Source organism: Astyanax mexicanus, chromosome 24 (genome assembly GCF_023375975.1).
Source record: "Astyanax mexicanus isolate ESR-SI-001 chromosome 24, AstMex3_surface, whole genome shotgun sequence".
NCBI classification, from domain to species: Eukaryota; Metazoa; Chordata; class Actinopteri; order Characiformes; family Acestrorhamphidae; genus Astyanax; species Astyanax mexicanus.
In genome coordinates this window covers 713,515-734,911 of record NC_064431.1, presented here as the reverse complement: position 1 = coordinate 734,911, position 21,397 = coordinate 713,515, and the positions used below count along the sequence as shown (strand labels likewise).

Below are 21,397 nucleotides of genomic sequence, written 5' to 3'. Positions count from 1 at the left end.
TGCAGAACTCTGGGAGAACTCTCTGAGACAGGGGGTTGTTTTTGCCCGGTGCTTCGTTCCTCGAGAGCAGAACGCTCAGCGCTAAAAGGTCATCTCTTCAGCTCTTCAGCTGGCGTATTTACCCTCGCTGTGTTCCAGAGCTGCAGATAGCTGAGGGTCCGTCTAGGAACAGACCCTGTAATAAAAGCTGTGTTCACATTACAAGCCACATTGTGCTCAGATCTGATTTGTCGATCTTGTCGGTTCACATTCACTGTAAATGTTTGTGATCTGTATGTGTGTGTAATGTGAACGAATCTGTTCCCGAATTGTCTCACGCCAAACTGCGTTGTTTTTTGGAGTGATTAATATCAGTGCTGTTCTGCAGACGCTCGGCTGCACCGAGTCCGGAGTGGCTTCTTATTTTAGCGAGGAATTCTCCTGTTTGATGTTTCATTGACGGGGAGCAGACAGCTTCCACTGCAGCTACAGAAAACAGCATTCTTCAAAAAACCTCTGGGAAATTTCCATTATTAGCTTCCAGCCAAACATCTGCACTCCAGCGACCAGCAACCAATCACATGATCCATAAAACACGAGTCCATACAGAAACAACAGTGTTTCATATCAGATATCAGATCATAAATCCCAATCGTATCAATTCCAACTCTGCAGCCACAAACACAACCCCACCCATCAGCTCTTCTCCTGGACAAGCATCTATACACACACACACACACACACACACACAGCAGACCGCTCATTTGCATAACAGCAAATTTCCAATCACTTTCCGATCACTCCAGATTTGTTTGTTTCCTTGTGTTTTTTTTTCCCAAGACCACAATTTGCTAAAATGAACAAAACCCCATAATTGTAATATTTAAATACACTGGAAAGGGGAAGAATTAGTGTAATTTGCTTGTAAAGAATATTTAAAAACAACTGCAGATATACAGGGCCATCTCAAAAAATTAGAATATCTTTGAAAAGTTACTTTATTTCAGTAATTCAGTTAAAAATGTAAAACTAATATATTATATAGATGTATTAAACACAGAGTGATCTATTTTAAGAGTTTATTTCTTTTAATGTTAATGATTATGGCTTACAGCCAATAATAACCCAAAAATCAGTGTCTCAGAAAATTAGAATATTATATAACACCAATTGGTACTTTCTGCAGTGTGGGCAGTGTGCCAAATCCTGCTGGAAAATGAAATCTGCATCTCTATAAAAGTTGTTCTCAGCAGAAGGAAGAATGAAGTGCTGTAAGATTTTGCGGGAAAACAAAACTGTATACTATGCATGTGGTGATTACATACACCAAGGAAAGTGGCTATAGTGGTCATCGTAGTTATGTCGTACTGATCAATATTTTAAAAATATACATATATATTGTGATATAAATTGTGGCTATATAATCTATCCCTGATTGAAAAGGTTTGGGATACAAAAAAATAAAGATTGAAATTGTACTTTTTTAATAAAAATCTCAGTCTTCAAAACACTGTTTGGTCTTAAACCAATCAATTGCTTCGACTGCGTAATTTACTGAACAAAAAAATACAGTTTGGATTAATCCCAGTCCTGGTGTACACACCGTTCTGAATAGAGATCTTTACTGGTTTAAAAAACAGGTTTATACACAGCATAATTTAAACGAAACAATTTAAACTAAAACAAAACCATTCTCAACCTGTTATTTTACTGTGTATTTACTTGTAAAACACTGATTTTAATCTTAATATTGGATAATATGACCTTATTAAAGCATCAGTTATGAACCACATGGGCCTATATTTAGATTATGTTCCAGCAATAGAGTTGTTTACATCAAGTTTCTCTCAGGAAGGTTCACAAGCAGCAAATCCACTATATTTGGTTGAAAACAGAATTAAGTAGATATTTTTAAGCTGTGGGAAAACCTAGACTAGAGCATCCTCACTGAAGACCTTACATCACTCTCACAAAAAGGGCATCATCATCATCATCATCATCATGGGAAAATACAAGGGCGGATTCATTCCCAAAAATATCCCTATTAATAAAACATGGAAAAGTTTGGGTTTTCTTACAGAAATAGTTCATTATTTTAATTTAGATCCAAACCATGAAGCTGCTTGTAGCCACTGAATTCTGGACAGTAAGTGAAACTAGTTTAAAATCAGTCCAGAGATCCAGAGAGATCAACAAAATAAGATTTGGAGCTTCTGGGTGAATCAGAATGATTATGTAGAGAAAGCAGCAGCAGCAGCAGCAGCAGCAGCACCTCTCAGTGGTAAAAGCAGCTCTAAGAATGAATGAGGAGATAGCACCACCTTCTGGAAAACACTGTACATGGCACCTAGTGGCAACCTGGTCAAAATGATCATTACAAGCCAATCAATTCAAATCTGATTTTTTCCTCAGATCTGATTTGTGTATCTTGTCGGTTCACATTCAGTGTAAATGTAAGTGATGTGTATCTGTGTGTAATGTGAACACAGAATCTGTTCCTGAATCGTCTCACATGCTGCACATTAATACCTGTATAAACACCTCCTTCACCAACAACAAACCCCTCATATTAGAGAGAGGAGAGACTCGTAGCTTTATAAAGGGAAATGGATGAGTTAGCAGCTCATATGTGGAGCATCTTTTGCTGGAGTGGAGAAACAGGAAACAGCTGCTCTGAAGTTCATGCTCAGCTCTAGGAGGTGAAAAAAAAAAAAGGTCAGGTGGTTTGCTTTTGCTGTTTTTTTGCAGCTATAGCTGCACAGCTGCACCAAGAGATACAGTGTGGGTACGAGAGAAGAATGCTAATGCGTAAAAGCTAAAATTAAAAGACGCATGAATTCCATGAATTAGACCGTTCACATTTATGTCGCATGTCCATGGATCAGATACGTATCCGATTTAGGACCACATATGAAAGTAACTCGGATCTGATTGAAAAAATCGGATTTGGCGTGTTCACACAGCTATGGGGGAAAAAAAAAATCAGATTTGAGTCACTTAATCCTAACTTTCACCAGGTACATTAGTAATCATGTGATTAAAAGCATCTGCTAAATGTAATGTAATCTAATGATTAGAACTTCTATCTAATGAGAAGTAGCACCTCTGCATCAGACCGAGAACAGAAAACACTCAGAAACAGGAAATTTATTCAGAGATGTTTTACAATATTTGAAACTGACCAGAAGTATCCTGAATAAATCACCATCAAAGAACAAATCATGATATTTTGTTTTATTGTGTTTGTGAAAATACCAAATTTCCATGAACTGAAACGTACAAAATCAACCACCTAGCATCAACCTAAAAACTCGGCACGCTAAGCATCAACAGGACTTTTCAACTAAAGAAATAAAAAAATAATATTACAGTCACAATTCTGTGATCTACCAAAAGACAACACAGGTATGCTCTCCTGAACACAATTTACAGAGACGGAGGGAGTGGGTGGAGGAGGATGGAGGAGGGTGGCTTCCATTCTTAATTTTTTTTTTACCCAACTCTTAAGGGCGGCGCAACCAGTACTACACCGTCTCCACGGACAAACAGCATCGGGATGTTTCTCTTCGTAGACTAAAAATATAAAAAACAAGAAAGACAGAAACAGACGACAAAAATAAACAATATTGTCTCATTTTATATCTATCTGATATATCTAAAAACAAATTGATATTTCTTAAAATATGGAGACTTTATTACTTTATTTCAAAGTGACATTAAACCCAACTTTCACAAATAAGAATTACTACCTTTTAGTGCAGCAATATATATGTATCAAATAAAAACAGATGAGGTAGATGCAGCAGCTGATGTTTTCAAAATTATACAGGTATTTGAATTGAGCTATCAAAATAAACTCAATTAACATTTTTTAAAGTGTCCGTCAAACAGCGTAAAGCAGAGTCACGTCGCAAAACCACATTATGAAGCACGCCAATACATTTCATCGTAGCCTACTTTATATTTTTGCATGAATAATTGATGAAATTACTGTAGAAATGATGGGGATGATTGAAGACACTTTTCTATCGTCCCCACGATATTTATCATCATATCGCACAGCACTAATTCATACCTTGTAAATTTCTTCATACGTCTCCTCGTCAATCTCCACCGTTGTTACCGTCTCCTCCACATCCCCGAGGATCATGTTCAAATGTTGGTCGTAAGCCTAAAAAAAAAGTGTGTATATACACACAGGATACAGTATGAGAGGTCTGCAGTCAGTTAATGACACACACTAACACACACACACACACTAACACACACACACACACACACACTAACACACACACACACACACTAACACACACACACACACACACTAACACACACACACACACACACTAACACACACTAACACACACACACACACACTAACACACACACACTAACACACACACACTAACACACACACACACACTAACACACACACACAACACACACTAACACACACACACAACACACACTAACACACACACAACACACACTAACACACACACAACACACACTAACACACACACACACACACTAACACACACTAACACACACACACACACACACTAACACACACACACACACACACACACACACTAACACACACACACACTAACACACACACACACACACTAACACACACTAACACACACACACACACACACTAACACACACACACACACACTAACACACACACACACACACTAACACACACACACACACACTAACACACACACACACACACACTAACACACACACACACACACAGTTAGTTATAAAAAGTCCTACATGTAATCTGCCGCGAAGTTCTCTGTCGTTCCTCATCTTTACATAAATTCTCTCATCCAGACTCAGCCGAATGAGGTCCAGCGGCTCCTCGACCGTGTTGGTGGTCTGTTGCTGCAAATGAAATTATAAAGTTATACATAAACTTAAACATAAGACTTAAAGGGAAGTGTCAAACCTGCTGATACTAATGTGCATTTAACTAACAGCATTGTATTTTTCCACCCAAGAACAGATTTTGCACATTCTAACTTGCGAATTCTAAAATGTTTACATTTTGCTTGCTTTTTTTTTAAAGGTGCTGATGTGTTCAGTGCATTCTTTCATAACTCTCTTAAACCTCAGAACAATTTAAAATATCATAACTATTTCATAACATTTTGGGGGGCAATTTATGGTACCTCAAATTCAAGTTCTTTGTAACGACACTATATGACAAGAAGAAAGATATGCACAATTCAAGTTACTTTTAGGTACAGTACCAGTAAACATGTTTGGACACACCATCTCATTCAATGTTTTTCTTTATTTATTTTTATATGGTAGAGTACCATTAAAGACAAAAAAAACGATTAAGGGACACTGGGAGTCTGCAGATCTGTCCTCAAAGAGAAATGTGATACAGAAAAAAACATTCTGATGTGATAGTATTACTATATTCTCTGGGATTAATAAAGTATCTATCTATCTATCTATCTATCTATCTATCTATCTATCTATCTATCTCTTATATGTAACCTATGTTAACATTTTAGATATGAATACTGTTTAGAGATTAAGATTTTAGCTAAAATATGCAAAATACTAATTTACTAAAAAAGTGCTGCAGCTAGATGAATAATTTACTCCACAGTTGCTTAAATACAGGATTTATAGGCACTAAAACAGAAAACAAAGTTAGCTTAACGTAGCCAGCTAACGTTACTATAACTCCGCATATAAACGCTACGTTAGCTTAGCTTAGCACAACTAGCTATAACCTTACTATTAACCCGCATATAAACGTTGCGTTAGCTTATCTTAGCAAAGCCAACTAACGTTACTATTACCTTGTACATAAACGCTGCATAAGCTTAGCTTAACACAGCCAGCTAATATTCCTAATACCTCGCATATAAATGCTGTGTTAGCTTAGCATAGCATAGCCATCCAACCTTACTATAACCCTGTATAAAAGCTGTGTTAGCTTAGCTTAGCTTAGCAGAGCCGGCTAAATTTACTATTACCCTGCATATAAATACCTATAAACCGTTAAAACTGGTTTAATCGATCATCCTAATATTATGAAATCTTGACCACATAGACTAGCCTCAGATTATGTGTTTTAAATGAGATTAAATAAAATAAACAGCTAAAATCTCCAAACCTGTTCAACTTCGTCCGCCATTCCTGCAGTACCCAATGTGCATCTCGGGAAGACGCGCGTTCATGTGCGCGAAACATCACCACCTGTTCACTATTATGTTTAAAACCTGAATTTTGATCTGTTTCTGGCACCGTTCATCCTTTTTAAAGCATGATTAATCAGAATAATCAGGAAAACACCGTGTAGTATGATAGGCTTCAAATATTCAGCCAGTTCTGATTCATTCCAGGCAGAGTTGACATTTAAGAGCTACAATACTTCATTATGGGTTCAAAATTTATTTAAAACACATAAATTAACCATTTTAGCAACTGCTAGTGGCTCTATTTTGACTTAAAAACTGAAATATAAAATTAACACAAACCTGTATCTCCACAACGGGTGCCATCGAAGCTACTGGTCGAATATAACCTATAATCTCATGCAGGTTCTAACCTCAAACCGATGGGATGTGTGAACACTGCTCACTGTGAGTTCATCAGCAGCATCACCTGAGAGCAACACGACTTTTAAATAATTAGACGAATAACATTTTATTCACTAAATATTTCACCTTATTTTATAACACCACGGGTTTTTTGTGCTAATGACTGCAATCATTTATTTTATTTATGTTTTTTGTACGCTTATTCATTTATAATATAAAAAAAGAAATACAAAAATGCGAAAAAGGGTTTTGCTTATGAGTGAGAAATTAAAAATATAATAATCCATGGTCTAACAATATTAATATGTTTTTATTCACAATTGACATATTTATTTTATTTTATTATTTCATTGAAAGTTAGTCATAAAAATTTGTTTTGCTTGCGAAATTAACTAAAGCTTCTAAAAGTAAAAGTACACAAAACATGTATAAGCTGTAAAAGTAGATAAAAAAAAGAAAAAAAAATATTGTTTAAATTATTTAGTTATTTAGAGCTTGCAGCTGGTAAGTGGCAATGGAAATTCCAAAACTGAGCTTTGGAAATTGATTTTTTATAAAAATTATAATTTACTAAGATTAAAATATTAAAATATATATTACAAAAATTATAATTCGCAGTAAAATAAACAACTAATGAATGTAAATGCATCAAAATGCGTAAACTGTTACGTATACATTTTAATTTAGTTTTATTTTGTTTCTCGTTTTTCACGTTTTTCTTTTTTTTTTTTTTTGCTGTTGCTAAACTGCAGTTCACGCGCAGCAGCACGAGCATCCATCCTGTCAGTGGGCGCGCGCGCGGAGAACCTGCGATTCTGACGTTTAATTAACGTTAAATTGAATGTTTTGACTATTTTAACAGATTTTAGCCTCTCTATTAGTTTCACACCTGTAGTGAATGTGTCTCCCGGCCGTGGTTTGGGCGGTGCTCGCCGCGTGCGCCTCAGCCAGCGTCCCCCTCAACTACAGACCCGTCATCGGTGAGTCTCGCGGAAAACCGCGTTTAACGGACGTTTAACGGCTTTCTAACGTCTGTAGATCTGCTGCTGTGATAAATATGGCGTTTTGAGTCTGTACCGTCAGTGCTCCCCACGCCCTGCGGAAGCTGGACTCGGTTGGAGCTGAAGCTCCGCCGGCTTTTCTCGGTTCTCTGGAAGGTTCTGGAAACATCTCGCCATTGTTCTTTAGGTTTACTGGGTCTTTCTGAGCGGTTCTATGGAGGATTTTGTGGAGAAAAGAACATCTTCCAGATCTGAGTTGTGTTTTCTGAGCGGGTTTCTGTTGTTTTCTGTTAAAATCAGTTGGGGATTGTAGCTCTTAGCTGTGGTTCCTGAATACAGTCAAATCTTCACAGCAATGTTTAACTGCAAACTCTAGTAGATGAGGATATTCTTAAACAATATATATGTTACAGTTACTCTAACAAAAAACAGGATAAACTATTTTAAGTTGGGGTGTTGAGGATGAGTTGGGATATGGGTGAAGAGTTGGGGTGTTGAGGATGTGTTGGGGATGAGTTGGTGTGTTGGGGATGACTTTGGGTCTCCTTGAATCCTTGAGTGTTGAGGATAAGTTGGGGTGTTGAGGATGAGTTGGGGTATTGTTGAAGAGTTGGGGATAAGTTGAGGTGTTGAGGATGTGTTGGGGATGAGTTGGTGTGTTGGGGATGACTTTGGGTCTCCTTGAATCCTTGAGTGTTGAGGATAAGTTGGGGTGTTGAGGATGAGTTGGGGTATTGTTGAAGAGTTGGGGATAAGTTGAGGTGTTGAGGATGTGTTGGGGATGAGTTGGTGTGTTGGGGATGACTTTGGGTCTCCTTGAATCCTTGAGTGTTGAGGATAAGTTGGGGTGTTGAGGATGAGTTGGGATATTGTTGAAGAGTTGGGGATAAGTTGAGGTGTTGAGGATGTGTTGGGAATGAGTTGGGGTGTTGGGTATGAGTTGAGATGTTGGGGATGACTTTGGGTCTCCTTGAATCCTTGAGTGTTGAGGATAAGTTGGGATGTTTTGGGGATGAGTTGGTGTGTTGGGGGTGAGTTAGGATTTTGGGATGAGTTTGTGTGCACATTTTTTCCAATCATTGAGCTGTGAAGAAGTGACAGACCTGTGTTTTCTGGAAATTTAGTGCTCCTGCCAATAGTTTAAGGGTTGGAAGATGGGTTGTGATGGGTTTGAGAGTTGGGATTTGGGTGTTGATCATCTTATCCAATATCCTGACCTCTCTAAAGCTCCTGAAGCTGAATGCAATCAAATTGTCACAACAGGGCTAATCCAACATTTAGTAGAAAGCATCCCCTGTGTAGCAAACGCAGGATAAACTCTTTTAATGACTTCAATTTAAAAAAAAAACTGAAAAAGTGAAATAAAATTTGTAAATTTGAGAATTTTGTGAACATATGACTCTTTATATTCCCTCCTGTTCTGTATCAGGTGTTCTAGCTCAGGAGAACCTAGAAAGTGACACTCATGCCCAAGGATCCTCCTACATAGCCGCTTCTTATGTGAAGTATTTGGAGTCGGCTGGTGCCCGGGTTGTGCCAATAAGGTAGGGTTTTTTTTAGGAGCTTAACATGAATATAAACTACAGATTCTACAGGTCAGAGATCAGGTGACTGACCTAAAGATTATCTGTTTTTGCAGGATAAATGGCTCAGAAGAGGACTACACAAAAATATTCTATGCAATAAACGGGTTAGTGCACAGTATTTTTTTATGTTTTACGTTTTTCTTACGGTTGAACTAAAATACCTTAACTTATTTTATGTATTTATGTGTATTTTTATTTATTGATTGTAAATATAATGGTACAATAGTACATGTCTCTGTCCAATATAATAAGACATACAAGTGGATTAAAAATAAAAATAGGTTTATTTACTATATTTCTCGTTGTAAATGTACTAAAGCTTTTGGGCAAAGTTATGCAGGTAGACCACTAGTGTTTCAGTTTTTTTTTTTCATCAAAAGTCAAAATAGAAATTCATATTTAATATATCCACAGGTACTCCCAATCTTTCAAAAAATATATGTCCGCCATTCCACCGAAGGGGTGACATTTGCTTGTTGTAATTCTTCCAAATTAAACTTATTTTTAAATCTTTTTTTCTACTCTGAGTCTATTAACACATATATTAAACTTTAAAAATATATATATATATTGATCAAATCATGCAACTTTACTTCATTTTTTACAAGGAACTAATTTCCTAATACTGGAACTCCTGTTACTGGGACTTTTTTATGTCTTGAGTAACAAGACTGAAAGTAACAGGAATGAGTTTGTAGTTTTTACTTAATTTTGGTCTTCCCGTGGTCTTCAGAAGAACCAGCTGATGTGACTTCCTGTTGTAGAATGTTTCAGATGTTTCAGCAGATGGGGTAATGAGCTACAGTAACAGGACTGAGTAAAACCCGGGGACACAACTAAAAAGTGTATTTCAGCTTAAATATTATGGATTTATTATGAAAATATGTGAAAAATAGTTTTAAAAATATGAAAAATACTTTTAAGGCATAGATGGAATTTAGACTTAGATTTAGACACAACAATGCAAAAAAATAACATTTCTGAAGGATTGTAATAATTATATTTCATGGTAAAGTTTATAGTTAGAGAGTGGGGAGAATGGGTAACAAATGCTATTTGTTCAGTCGTTTTTAATTACATATCTTACTTTTGCAATTAGGTCAATGTACAAGACACTAATCCTAATAATAAAATGTATTTTAAAGTTATTTTTGTGCGCATTTATACTAGAAATTTCCTGGGAAATTGCACCGGAATTTTTCCTTCTAAAAATATAATTAATGGCGTAGAGATTTAAGATTAGGATTGTCACGATACCCGCATTTAGATTCTGATAGCAATACTCAATACCAAACATTACTATGATAAATTAAACCCTCATCACTGTCTGATCTCCGTCCAGTCTCTAAATAAATCTTTGTTTTATATGGTAGGTTGTTGCTACCAGGTGGAGATGTTGACCTTCAGAAATCCCAGTTCAGTCGAGTGTCCAAGATCTTCTATGAACTGGCAATTAAGGTAGAGTTTTGGACATTTGGACGTCCTTTTCTCCATTTTTAATAAATATATGTTATATAAATACTGTTATAAATGCAGTTCTATTTCTTCTGTTCTCTGTAGGCCAACGATGCAGCCGATTATTTCCCTATATGGGGAACTTGTCAGGGTTTTCAGCAGCTGACCGTTCTGACCAGCAGCAAAAACCTGCTGACTTTAACCAACACCAAGGCTGTGGCTTTACCACTCGTGTTTACCCAGGGTTAGTGGATTCTCACGCTACTTTCCATCATTAAATGTAAAAACACATATATTTTTTATAAAGTTTGCAGCTTTGTACAAAATAATTGTTAAAAAAATATACCAATGGCACATTATATCTGACTTTATTAGGTTTATGTTTGAGTAAAATGAACATTGTTGTTTTATTCTATAAACTACAGACAACATTTCTCCCAAATTCCAAATAAAAATATTCTCATTTAGAGCATTTATTTACAGCACATGTGTCAAACACAAGGCCCGCGGGCCAGATGTGGCCCGCCACGTCTTTTTATGTGGCCCGCGAGAGCTTGTAAAATCTTAGTGTCTATAATAAATAGGTCAGAAGCGTTTTTTTGACCAAAAACTACATTTCCCACAATGCTTGTCGATTGTATTACCCGCGAAGTTACAGCTTACTGCCACTACACAGCAGTGTAGTCATTGATGTGGAAACCCTGCCGGAGGGAAGGCGTAACTTCGCGGGTGGAATTGAGACATGTTTATCCCATAATGTCCAGAAAAAGAGAAGTTGATGCAGACGGACGGCTGTGCTTCAAGGTGAAAGACCGGTATGCCTTTTGTGTTACGAAGAGTGTTACTGACCAAAATAAACGCTTTTTAGGAGAGATATAAGTTATGTGTAAATATTTATAAGACAATACCTGACAAAATCTGTTTTAATGTTAATAAACATCACTGTGACAGCGCTAGTCGCAGTTTCACCTCAGCAAAGGACGAGGAGGTGAATCACTTATCTAACCAGCCTTTACTGATTTCTGCCCCAATAACCCTTTCAATAACCTCCAATAGCCTTTAGTAGTCTTCAGTAGCCTTCAACAGTCTAACCTTGCAGCCGTGGTGTGTCCACTAAACTCCGTAGTTATAAACATCCTGAGGTTAGCAGCGCGCTAACTGACCTGTTTATAATGTAATCCGAGCAGTGCCTCCGTGACGCTGCTCTAAACTGCTGCTGTTAGCTGCTTGGGCTGAAAGATGAACTGTAGAGAGCTGTATTATCCGGTTAGTGGGGTTAAAACCTTTATTTCCTATACAGAATAACTTAAAAAACTGTAAAAACGCTCCAGACTGGCTCAGCTGAGCCCTGTAGCCCGTGGCTCGGCTGTAGCTCTGACTCAGTAAAGACTGCGGGCTTGTGCTGCTACAGCTCAGACTAGTGGTTGGATGAGGAACTGCTAAATCTGAGGAAATGCTAAATCTGTCACATGTTCTTAACAGCTCACAATTTTTGATTTTATATTTATTAAGCCTCTTTTCAGTATCAAACGCTTTGATCAAAGTTAATATAACTTGATGTAATTTCTATTCACTTGACTAGTTTGGTTCTTGATTGATGGAGTTTTTGGATTTCATAACAGGACAAATTAAAAGGATTTATGTTAATAGAGCAACAAGCAACCATTTTTCCATGCAACTGTAATATTTGATTGAATAAATAATATATTGAGAGTTATTTAACATTAAGGAGTAATTACATTCATTTTATATTACATCTGGTTACATTTTATTACATTTATAAGTTACATCTGGCCCTCAGAGGACAGCCAATATGCCAATGTGGCCCTCGGCCAAAATGAGTTTGACACCCCTGATTTACAGAAAATGAGAAATGACTGAAATAACAAAAAAAGATGCAGAACTTTCAGACCTCAAATAATGCAAAGAAAACAAGTTCATATTCATAAAGTTTTAAGAGTTCAGAAATAATCAATATTTACATGTTCAATATATACATGTTCTCCTCCTCCACCAGTCTTACACACTGCTTTTAGATAAGTTTATGCCTTAATAGTATACATATAAATTATATAAAATATATGAATTATAATCCTAGTAAAGTAATATGTATCACTACATTGCTTTATTCTCGTCAGTGCACATCTCTATTCACCAGCCCACCTGCTTTGACTAGTGGAAATTGGATATTACTAAAATTGGGGAGATTGTTCAGGATTTTTGTTCTGTCTTGGTTTTAGAGCTTAGAGGAACACAAACAAACTCAAAAACTAAATAAACTCTACGGATTTCACACATTTTTACAAAAATATGAGTGAGTAAGAGAGATAGAGAGAGAGAGAGAGAGAGAGAGAGATTTATCAGTTCATTCTCCCGCGTAGGTTGTTCAGGTATATGAGCTACTTACAGGTAAAGATTATCACAGCTGCTTCTCAGATGGACGTATATCTGTGTGGACTTTATTCCTCAAGCTGTATCACCTGTTTCACTACAGAAAACGTGCTTTTATTTCCTCCCGTTCATATTTTAATCACATTCTGCGGCTTCCTCAGAGTTTTCTGTCGTTATTTTGAGGTTTGCGTAAAAAATATAAACAAGAATTAACAAGCAGAATCGCCCCCTGTAAAAAATACCGTTTTTATTAGTTTCAGTTTTTGTTATTTCGTTCATTTTCGTTAACAGTAATACTTGGTTACTTTGATTATATAAAATAAAAATAACATTAAAAAACAGACCCCTACATCACAGACTATTTTCTGGAACCAGGTCGGATCAGGTTCGGGCAGAGAATCTAAGCTCTACTTGGTTTCTTTAAGTGGTTTAAGATGGTAATTATTCTTTGTTTGATCTGTTAAACAGGAGCCCAGAACAGTCGCCTGTTTAAAAACTTTCCAAAGGACCTTCTTCTGGCTCTTTCAGAGGAGAACATCACATCTAACTTCCACAGCTGGAGCTTGTCTTTACAGGTACTGATGAGATCATATTTCAGTACAAGCTGTTAAACGTGAGGATAGTTTAATAACTCACTGATCTGCTTTAACCCAACAGAACTACACCCGCAATGCCAAACTCAAACGCTTCTACAAAGTCCTGAGCACGAACTCTGACGGGAGGAAAGAGTTCATTTCTACGATGGAAGGTGAGAAACGCTTTGCATCAACAGATTCCAGTCATATGATGCTTTTGGCAACAGATTTAAGATCTATTTGTGAAGAGTCAGTCAGCTGCTTTGTGTTAAATTTCTGACCACAGGATTGGACATGCTCTGACTCTCAGTTCAGACAGTATACAATATGTTCCTATAACACTGTGAGATTCTAGAGAAATACTGTATTTTTGCATTATAAGGTGCACTTAAAGTATTATTGGCCTGTAGCCTGCTGCTAACCCCGGATAGCACTGCTGGAGCAGCATTAGCATTAGCATTGCCCGCTAATTGCACTCAATATTTCTCTGTCCAGAGGGGAGTAGTATCTGCCTGTAGACTGCTCTTAACCCCGGCTAGCAATGCTACTGACCTTTTAGCCTCTAAGCTTACTGTAAATAAACTGAAGTGCTTTAATCTATCTCCCAATTAAACAGTTTTCAGGAGAGAAATCTATGTAGATTAACACCAGCACATATTTTATTACAGTTTTGTTTACTTAGCTAAGCTTTACTTAAATTAGATAGCTTAGATGCAGCCTCTGCTGTCTGTTGCACGATTTAAGGTGGAACAGGGAAAATAAACTTAAATAAAGGCACATTTCAGCTAGCTAGTGTAGAAAAGATGAATTGAAGTATTTTACTATAATCAATAATAATAATCAGCTTAATAAAATATACTCTATGCATCATGGAAAGGTGCTATAAAGCTTCATATAATGCGCCTTAAAGCTACTTACTATAATCCCAATACTAATAAAGCTAATGAAGTATTATCAAATGCATTTTGAATAAAGGTGTGATGCTCTGGTAGACAACGTGACCAAACATAAAACTCAGGGCTTAGTTAAAGAAAAGGTGTTAAAATGTTACGGGCAGAGCCAGAGGGAGGCAGCTGAGATGGCAGCCACACAGTTCTCTATAATACTTCTCTGTTTTGACTATCAGATCTGACGGTTAGCGATGAGCTCGATGTTAGGCAATGGAGAGAGAACCGGGTACTACTGTGGGAATAAAACCGAAACACAAAACTTCTGATCAAAACCAGCCTGAACCAGTTTTTGGGGAACTGTCTAGGGTGCCGTCCTCCATAACTTTGACGTGGGGTTTGTCTATAAAAACGTGCGTCTTTGAAAAACTCTTGAAACCTCTTCTTTTAAACTCCTTGTGAGTAAAAGTCGTTCCCAGATAGGGCTGCACGATATATCGTTTAGGCATCGTCATCGTGATGTACGCATGTGCTATATTCACATCGCAGGAGGAGTGATATCACTTAAGGCAATTCAATGAAACGGGAAAATGGGATTGGGCCTACAACCAGTCTTTATCTCTGTCTGAGAAACTGCCCCCATATCTCTAAATGTTGGTGGACACCCTTTCTTATGAATTCTGCATCAAACTATTATAAGTTTTCACCCATTGCTGTTGACACATGCTGTGCAAATGCACAAACACAGCTTGTGTACTCCCCGTAAAAAATACAGCCAATAAAATAGGACTCTGGGGAGCAGATAAATAAATACAGTGGTTGCATGTTTGTCACTCCTAAATGTTTCAGATCATCAAACGTATTTGAATATTAGTCAAAGACAACACAAGTCTCTCATGTCCCTGTATGAAAAAGTGTTTATCACACCTGGGTTTAGTTTCTCTAACCACACCCAGATCTGATTACTGCCACACCTGTTCTCAATCATGTAATCACTTAAATTGGACCCACAGATACTCAAAATCATGCCAATATCCAAATAAATTCAGGAACAAATGAGAAAGAAAGTAATAGAGATTTATCAGTCTGGACGAAACCCCACTCCCAATGTATTGTTTTTAAGAAAAATGTTTCTATTGTGTAAAAAATGGTGAAACTGCATTTCTTTTTCTCACTGCTAACTGAAATAACCTTGTTGCAGCTTACCGCTACCCGTTCTACGCGGTGCAGTGGCACCCGGAGAAGAGCCCGTTCGAGTGGGTGGACAAGCCCGGCATGATCCACTCCGTCTCCGCCGTCAGAGCGTCCTTCTACACCGCCAGCTTCTTCGTCTCGGAAGGTTCGTGACAGTATAAACCATAATAAATATCAGATATTTGCTATTTAATCACATTACTTCTCACCAGTAAGAGAGATTCTTATTATTTTAATTGTGTTATTGTCTTTACTTTTAATTTATTTTGATTCTTATGATCTTAGTTCATTATTTTTCTTTTTGTCATTTCTTTTCATTTCTATCATTTTATTTTATCATTTACTTATATTATTTTTTTTTTTCTTTCTTTGTATTTTATAAATTCTTTACTTTTTAAGTTAAGAATTTGTTTATGGTGGTTTTATTTAGATTTTCCCATTTGTTATATATTATTATTATTATTATTATTATTATTATTATCCTTCTTTCATCCTGTTCTTCCTTCACTGGTCAGAACATTTATTTAAACAGGATTTTAGAATTAAATTAGTGTTTTATGTAATATTTTTGCTGTAATTGAGTTTTATATCTCTTTTTCTCACAGCTATGAAGAACCAGCATCGCTTCCCCTCGCCACAGGAGGAAGAGAAAGCTCTTATATATAACTACACGCCTGTTTTTAAAGGCCTGGATGCCATCTTCATGCAGAATTACTACTTTGATTAAGCACCGACAGCATTATTTCTGCGTTACAGTATGAATTATTGCCATATTAATATGGGAAAAACAAACGTTTGTTCTGTTTCTTCCAGCGTTTTACAGCCAGGATCAAAAATATTATTTTTTTTAAGTTCAAAGTTATTACTGTAATTTTTACATCTGTTTAAAGGCAGAATTTAGAGTTGTGACAGGGGTTGCCAGATTGTTTTTTAATTCCTGTAGATTACAGATGATTGTAGAGTGTAGCATGTTTAATACTTCACTGCGTCACTGAATGTAGCAGTGCGACACGCTGTCTGTCTGCTTGTTGGAATAATGAATATTGTGATTGTTTAGACAATCTTCTGAAAAATCTGCCTTTTATTGCTGAGTAACTTTTTTCAACGTTTTTCTGTGCTGTAATTAGTATTGTGTTCTGCAGGAAAGTGGCGATACAGGCAATATGTATTACAGGGGATACAGGAGTTATAATTTGATATATATATATATGGAGATATATGGAGGAGATGTATTGCAATTGTTATTTTTGTTTTATATGCAGGGTTCATACAGTCATGAAAAGTCATGGAATTTAAAAATAGGCATTTCCAGGCCTGGATAAGTAAAAAAAAACAAAAAAAAAACAATAAAGTTTAGGTAAAGTCATGGAAATTTGCAATTCACATATGTGTGTTTCAATTTATCGACTGAGAAAAGCTAGTAATATAATATAATATAATATAATTCAGTAATTTAGCCCCAAACAAAGCAGCTCTCAGGATCTGACACACATTTTATTATGATTATTAAAGATTGTGTCATTATTGCTTAAAAAATATATATTTTTCATGTCATTGTAGTTTTAGTTGTTTTTTTTTTTTTGTTTAATCGTTCATGTATGCATTGATGCTTTAAAGATCGTATTGTCATGAAAATTTGCCTTAAAGACATGGAAAAGTCATGGAAAACAAAAATTATTGGTTAAAAAGTGTATGAACCCTGTATAAGGAAAACTGTTCTAGTATACAAATACCATCATGATTTTATTGTTATTGTTATTGTTATTATTATTATTATTATTATTATTATTATGTTAGCAGCAGGTTCCACAGAGCAGTGTAAACCCATCAACAGTACAGAATGAAAAATTAACCATTGAGTGTGTCAGCTCATGCTTTGCATGTTGAGTCCAATAATGACCCATATAATACCTGATATAATATCAGAGGCCTTCGACCAATAATTGTTGATGTAAATCATGCATTAAACCATATCCTAGCAGTAGCCTGGGTTATGTGCAGCGTGTATTGTTCCAGTGCGATCTACAGAAGGAAGAATGTATAGATATTATATATAAATATAGTATTCAGCACTGTTCGGTTCGTGTGAAATTCTACATACTCGTGTATAAATGTTTCTGTGGGTGAAATCCAGTTCAGCGGAGGTTAATTCTGACCGTTCTGCACTGGGACGTTTCATTACTGTGTGTTATTCTGGATGCATGCATGTAAGAGTGGAAGAGTTTTATTAAAAATGATCTAATGTACCAAAATTATGCTTCTAGTCATATTTGTGACATCACATCTGTCTTCAGTATCATGGACAAGAATGGACTGTGTTCAGTTGGGGCTCTGGGTGATTGCTGGTGATTGCTGGTTCGAATCCCGGTCATGCAGTTCTGCATCAGCTGCCGGAGTCAGAGTGAGAGAGAGTAGAGTTGGCATGCTCTTTCTCTCCTAAGGCACAGTTGGTCTGTTAGCTCTTAGCTGATGTATTAGAAGTAAAATACTAACAATGCTGCTATTCTCACTGGCAGCTGGGTATACTGCGGTTGCTGTGGTATTGCAGAATGTGATTTTAAAAGGTAAAATTTAGAAAAACCCTAATTCTCCAAAGATCACAAGACGTGAAGAGGTATTTGGACGATTTTAGAGATGGTATTCACCATTACCACCATGGACTCTGGGTGGCGCCACTGCCACATCAGGTTTCATCAGATAACTGCAGTCCATCTGCTCACAGGCTGCATCAGTAAATACGTTTTTTTTTAATGTGTGGATTTATAATTTAAACATAATAAAAACTGTAGTCGCTGTTAAATAAGTGTTGTTTTAATTGAAACTGTTAATACTGGTAAATGAGTTAGTGGTGGCTAGTCTTAGCTGTAACATATATGTACAGCTGTGTGTCATCTGCATAGCTGTGAAAATTGACTCCATGGTTAATGATAATCTTACCCAGTGGCAGCATTTACAGGGAAAACAGGAGCGGGCCAAGGACAGAGCCTTCTGGTACACCACATGAAATACGGAATACGGATAATAGACATGAAATATCGCCTAAAAAACACACCCACCAAGTCAGCTGATCTTCTTAGAACATTTATTTCATTGCATTTCAAAATGATCAAACCTAACGTTACATTAGATAAACACAATGAGGCCGGAGAGTCTCCGTACAAACGTCCCATACAAAGCAGTGGAAGAGTTTCTCCGTACAAAGCAATCGAGAAACAACGTCCAAATGAAAAAAAGTGCAATCTGCAAATAGCTCTCAGAACTGTACAGGTACAGTATAATACAAAAACTACGCTTACTCTACGATTATCAATATCAGCCTCTTCTATCTTAACAAGGTTTTAATTATTATCATTGTTTTAGTGGAGTTGTGGAACAGTGCGTGTAAATACCGTACAGAAAACCCACATACTGAACTCTCCGGGAGATCTAGGCTCGTCGTGGATACGAGGACGTCGGACTCCAGCCTCTGATAGAAAAGCTTCAATACTGTCGACCCCTGATATGTGCTTAGGGCTTCTTTATTACTACAATGACATCATCATGCACTGGAGCAGAATCAGCAGGATACATACAGACTGTCACTTGTGATATATAGCAGATACTGAGACCACGCCTTTCAGACAGAGCAACTTCACTACTGTACTGTAAACTATACAGGCATTTATCACCATGAGTTTCACCACAAAACGGGGGCCATCTGTGTCTACAATGTTGGAAAAGATGAACTAAGCGAAAAAATTAAATTGAAAAAAATGCATTAAGAAAAAACATATAAACATTGTCCAACAGTACATGGCAATTTTACATCTAAAATATCAATATATATATATATAAATAAAAAATAAAACACTTCAGTTTCTGAATCAGTATTTATATGTTTTAGTATATGTTTGAGTAAAATTAATATTGTCATTTAAAGCACAAAAAAAGATGCAGAGCTTTCAGACCTCAAATAATGCAAAGAAAAAACAAGTTCATATTCATAAAGTTTTAAGAGTTCAGAAATAATCAATATTTGGTGGAATAACCCTGATTATTTTTTAATCATAGTTTCCATGAATCTTGGCATCATGTTCTCCTCCACCAGTCTTACACACTGCTTTTGGATAACTTTATGCTGCTTTACTCCTGGTGTAAAAATTCAAGCAGTTCAGTTTGGTGGTTTGATGGTTTGTGATCATCCATCTTCCTCTTGATTATATTCCAGAGGTTTTCAAGTGGTCTCTTATTTTTTTCCAGAGCTGTATATATTATCATTATTTGCGTTAACTGCATTGTCAACGTATCCTAAACATGACCTGAAAATATCTAAATTCCAATTTAGTATCTAATTATTTAATAAAAGCTCTTTAAAAATATATATATTAAAAATATTTGCACTTTTTGATATTTGAATTTTGCATTTTGATATTATCATTCAAACAATATATTATCCAAAAAAAAAAACGATCAATTTTTGTGACAGCCCAATTATTATTAAAAAAAAAATAATAATAAAAGTTTGACATTTTTTGATTGCCCTGTCATACTATCTTGTTTTTTTGATAAATAATTTTATTGTTGTGAGATAATGTGAGCCACATAATTTGAGACGTGAACAAAAAAAAACAAAAAAAAAATGAAGTTATTACCTTCTTTTACTTCATTACATTTAAAATTGTCATATTTTTTTTTTATTTGGTGAATATTTTTCCCATGTCTGAATAAAAAAAGTAATAATAAAATGTTATCTAATGTCTTGTTTCATGTTTTTGTGTTTGAGAAATGTGTTAAATAAAGTCATAAATGTGTGAATATTTTTATTTCACGTCATTTATAGCATTTCAATGACTAGAATTAAAAACATCACTACTTTAGAAAAAAACAAACTCAACAAAAACTGTACTTTTTCCAACATTATGAGACAGATTAGCAGTGGATCAATGGCTCCAGTTTTCGTGCAGTTACTGAACTGTAAGATTCACATTCTTTAAATACAGCAAATACGATTAAATCAGTGGCAGATTCTCCCTCATTATAAAGATTTTCTTTCTTTTATTTGCTGTATTTCTGCTTTGGCATTACAAATAATGAATTGAGCTGATTGACATCCTCATCTCGCTTTAGTGCAATTCTTATCTAACACACGTACAGCTAACACCGTAAATACGCCCCGGACTGTAGCGCTGAAAACACAGGACATTAAGAACAGATCATTGTCAGAGCGGCCATTCCAACAAGCAGTTAAAGAGCAAAGGCATGTAGGCTTGATTCTGCGCTAATCATGTTAAACTACAATGTGCTATTAATGTTCTGCTCTGAATACGGTAACTAGGTGCATCCATATAAACCAAACGGAGAAATATGCTCAGACTGTAGCAGCCATATTCATAACACACCGCTTTTACATTCTACCAAACACTGAAAACCCAGAAACCCTCGATTTCACTTCGGTTTCACTTTAACAAAGTGTGAAACTGTCGCCTTGAAGGTGCCTGAAGTTTGGCAAATTTTATTTCAAACCTTTACTAAAACAAATTGTGGCTGTGATCGAAATGGATCCTCTTTTGAGGGTTTTTTTGTGTTTTTTGTTTAGTTTTTTAGATGCAGGACCTTGATTGGCCACCAGGGCCACTCTCTTTTAAAGAGCTTCTCCTCTTTCATGACCTGGAACAGCCTCCTGCTCAGGCCAACCTGGTGTTGTGTCGAATTCAGCACCCCCACTAGGAAAAGCACCCTCTTTTAGGAGAGGCTGCAGGTGACATGATTATTTTT

At 36.3% G+C, this 21,397-nt stretch overlaps 2 protein-coding genes across 3 annotated transcripts; one reads left to right on the top strand and one right to left on the bottom strand.

The window, feature by feature from the left end:
* Nucleotides 1-3,198: 3,198 nt before the first annotated feature.
* On the bottom strand, nucleotides 3,199-6,608 carry lsm3 (LSM3 homolog, U6 small nuclear RNA and mRNA degradation associated). 2 transcript variants are annotated; one of them, XM_007251495.4, is made up of 4 exons: nucleotides 6,492-6,608; nucleotides 4,765-4,875; nucleotides 4,055-4,150; nucleotides 3,199-3,552 (listed from the first exon to the last, which is right to left on the bottom strand). In XM_007251495.4, the coding sequence occupies exons 1-4, from the start codon at nucleotides 6,513-6,515 to the stop codon at nucleotides 3,472-3,474; spliced, it is 312 nt and encodes a 103-aa protein (XP_007251557.1). In that variant the 5' UTR covers nucleotides 6,516-6,608; the 3' UTR covers nucleotides 3,199-3,471. The 2 variants fall into 2 exon arrangements, with proteins under 2 accessions (XP_007251557.1, XP_007251558.1); XM_007251496.4 differs by lacking the exon at nucleotides 6,492-6,608 and adding an exon at nucleotides 6,128-6,235.
* A 689-nt stretch (nucleotides 6,609-7,297) lies between these two features.
* zgc:171566 lies at nucleotides 7,298-17,895 on the top strand. Its single transcript, XM_007251498.4, has 9 exons — nucleotides 7,298-7,534; nucleotides 8,985-9,099; nucleotides 9,195-9,245; nucleotides 10,515-10,599; nucleotides 10,702-10,840; nucleotides 13,456-13,562; nucleotides 13,645-13,735; nucleotides 15,651-15,788; nucleotides 16,249-17,895. Exons 1-9 carry the CDS (start codon nucleotides 7,453-7,455, stop codon nucleotides 16,368-16,370), a joined length of 930 nt encoding a protein of 309 aa, XP_007251560.3. The 5' UTR covers nucleotides 7,298-7,452; the 3' UTR covers nucleotides 16,371-17,895.
* The last annotated feature ends 3,502 nt before the right edge of the window (nucleotides 17,896-21,397 follow it).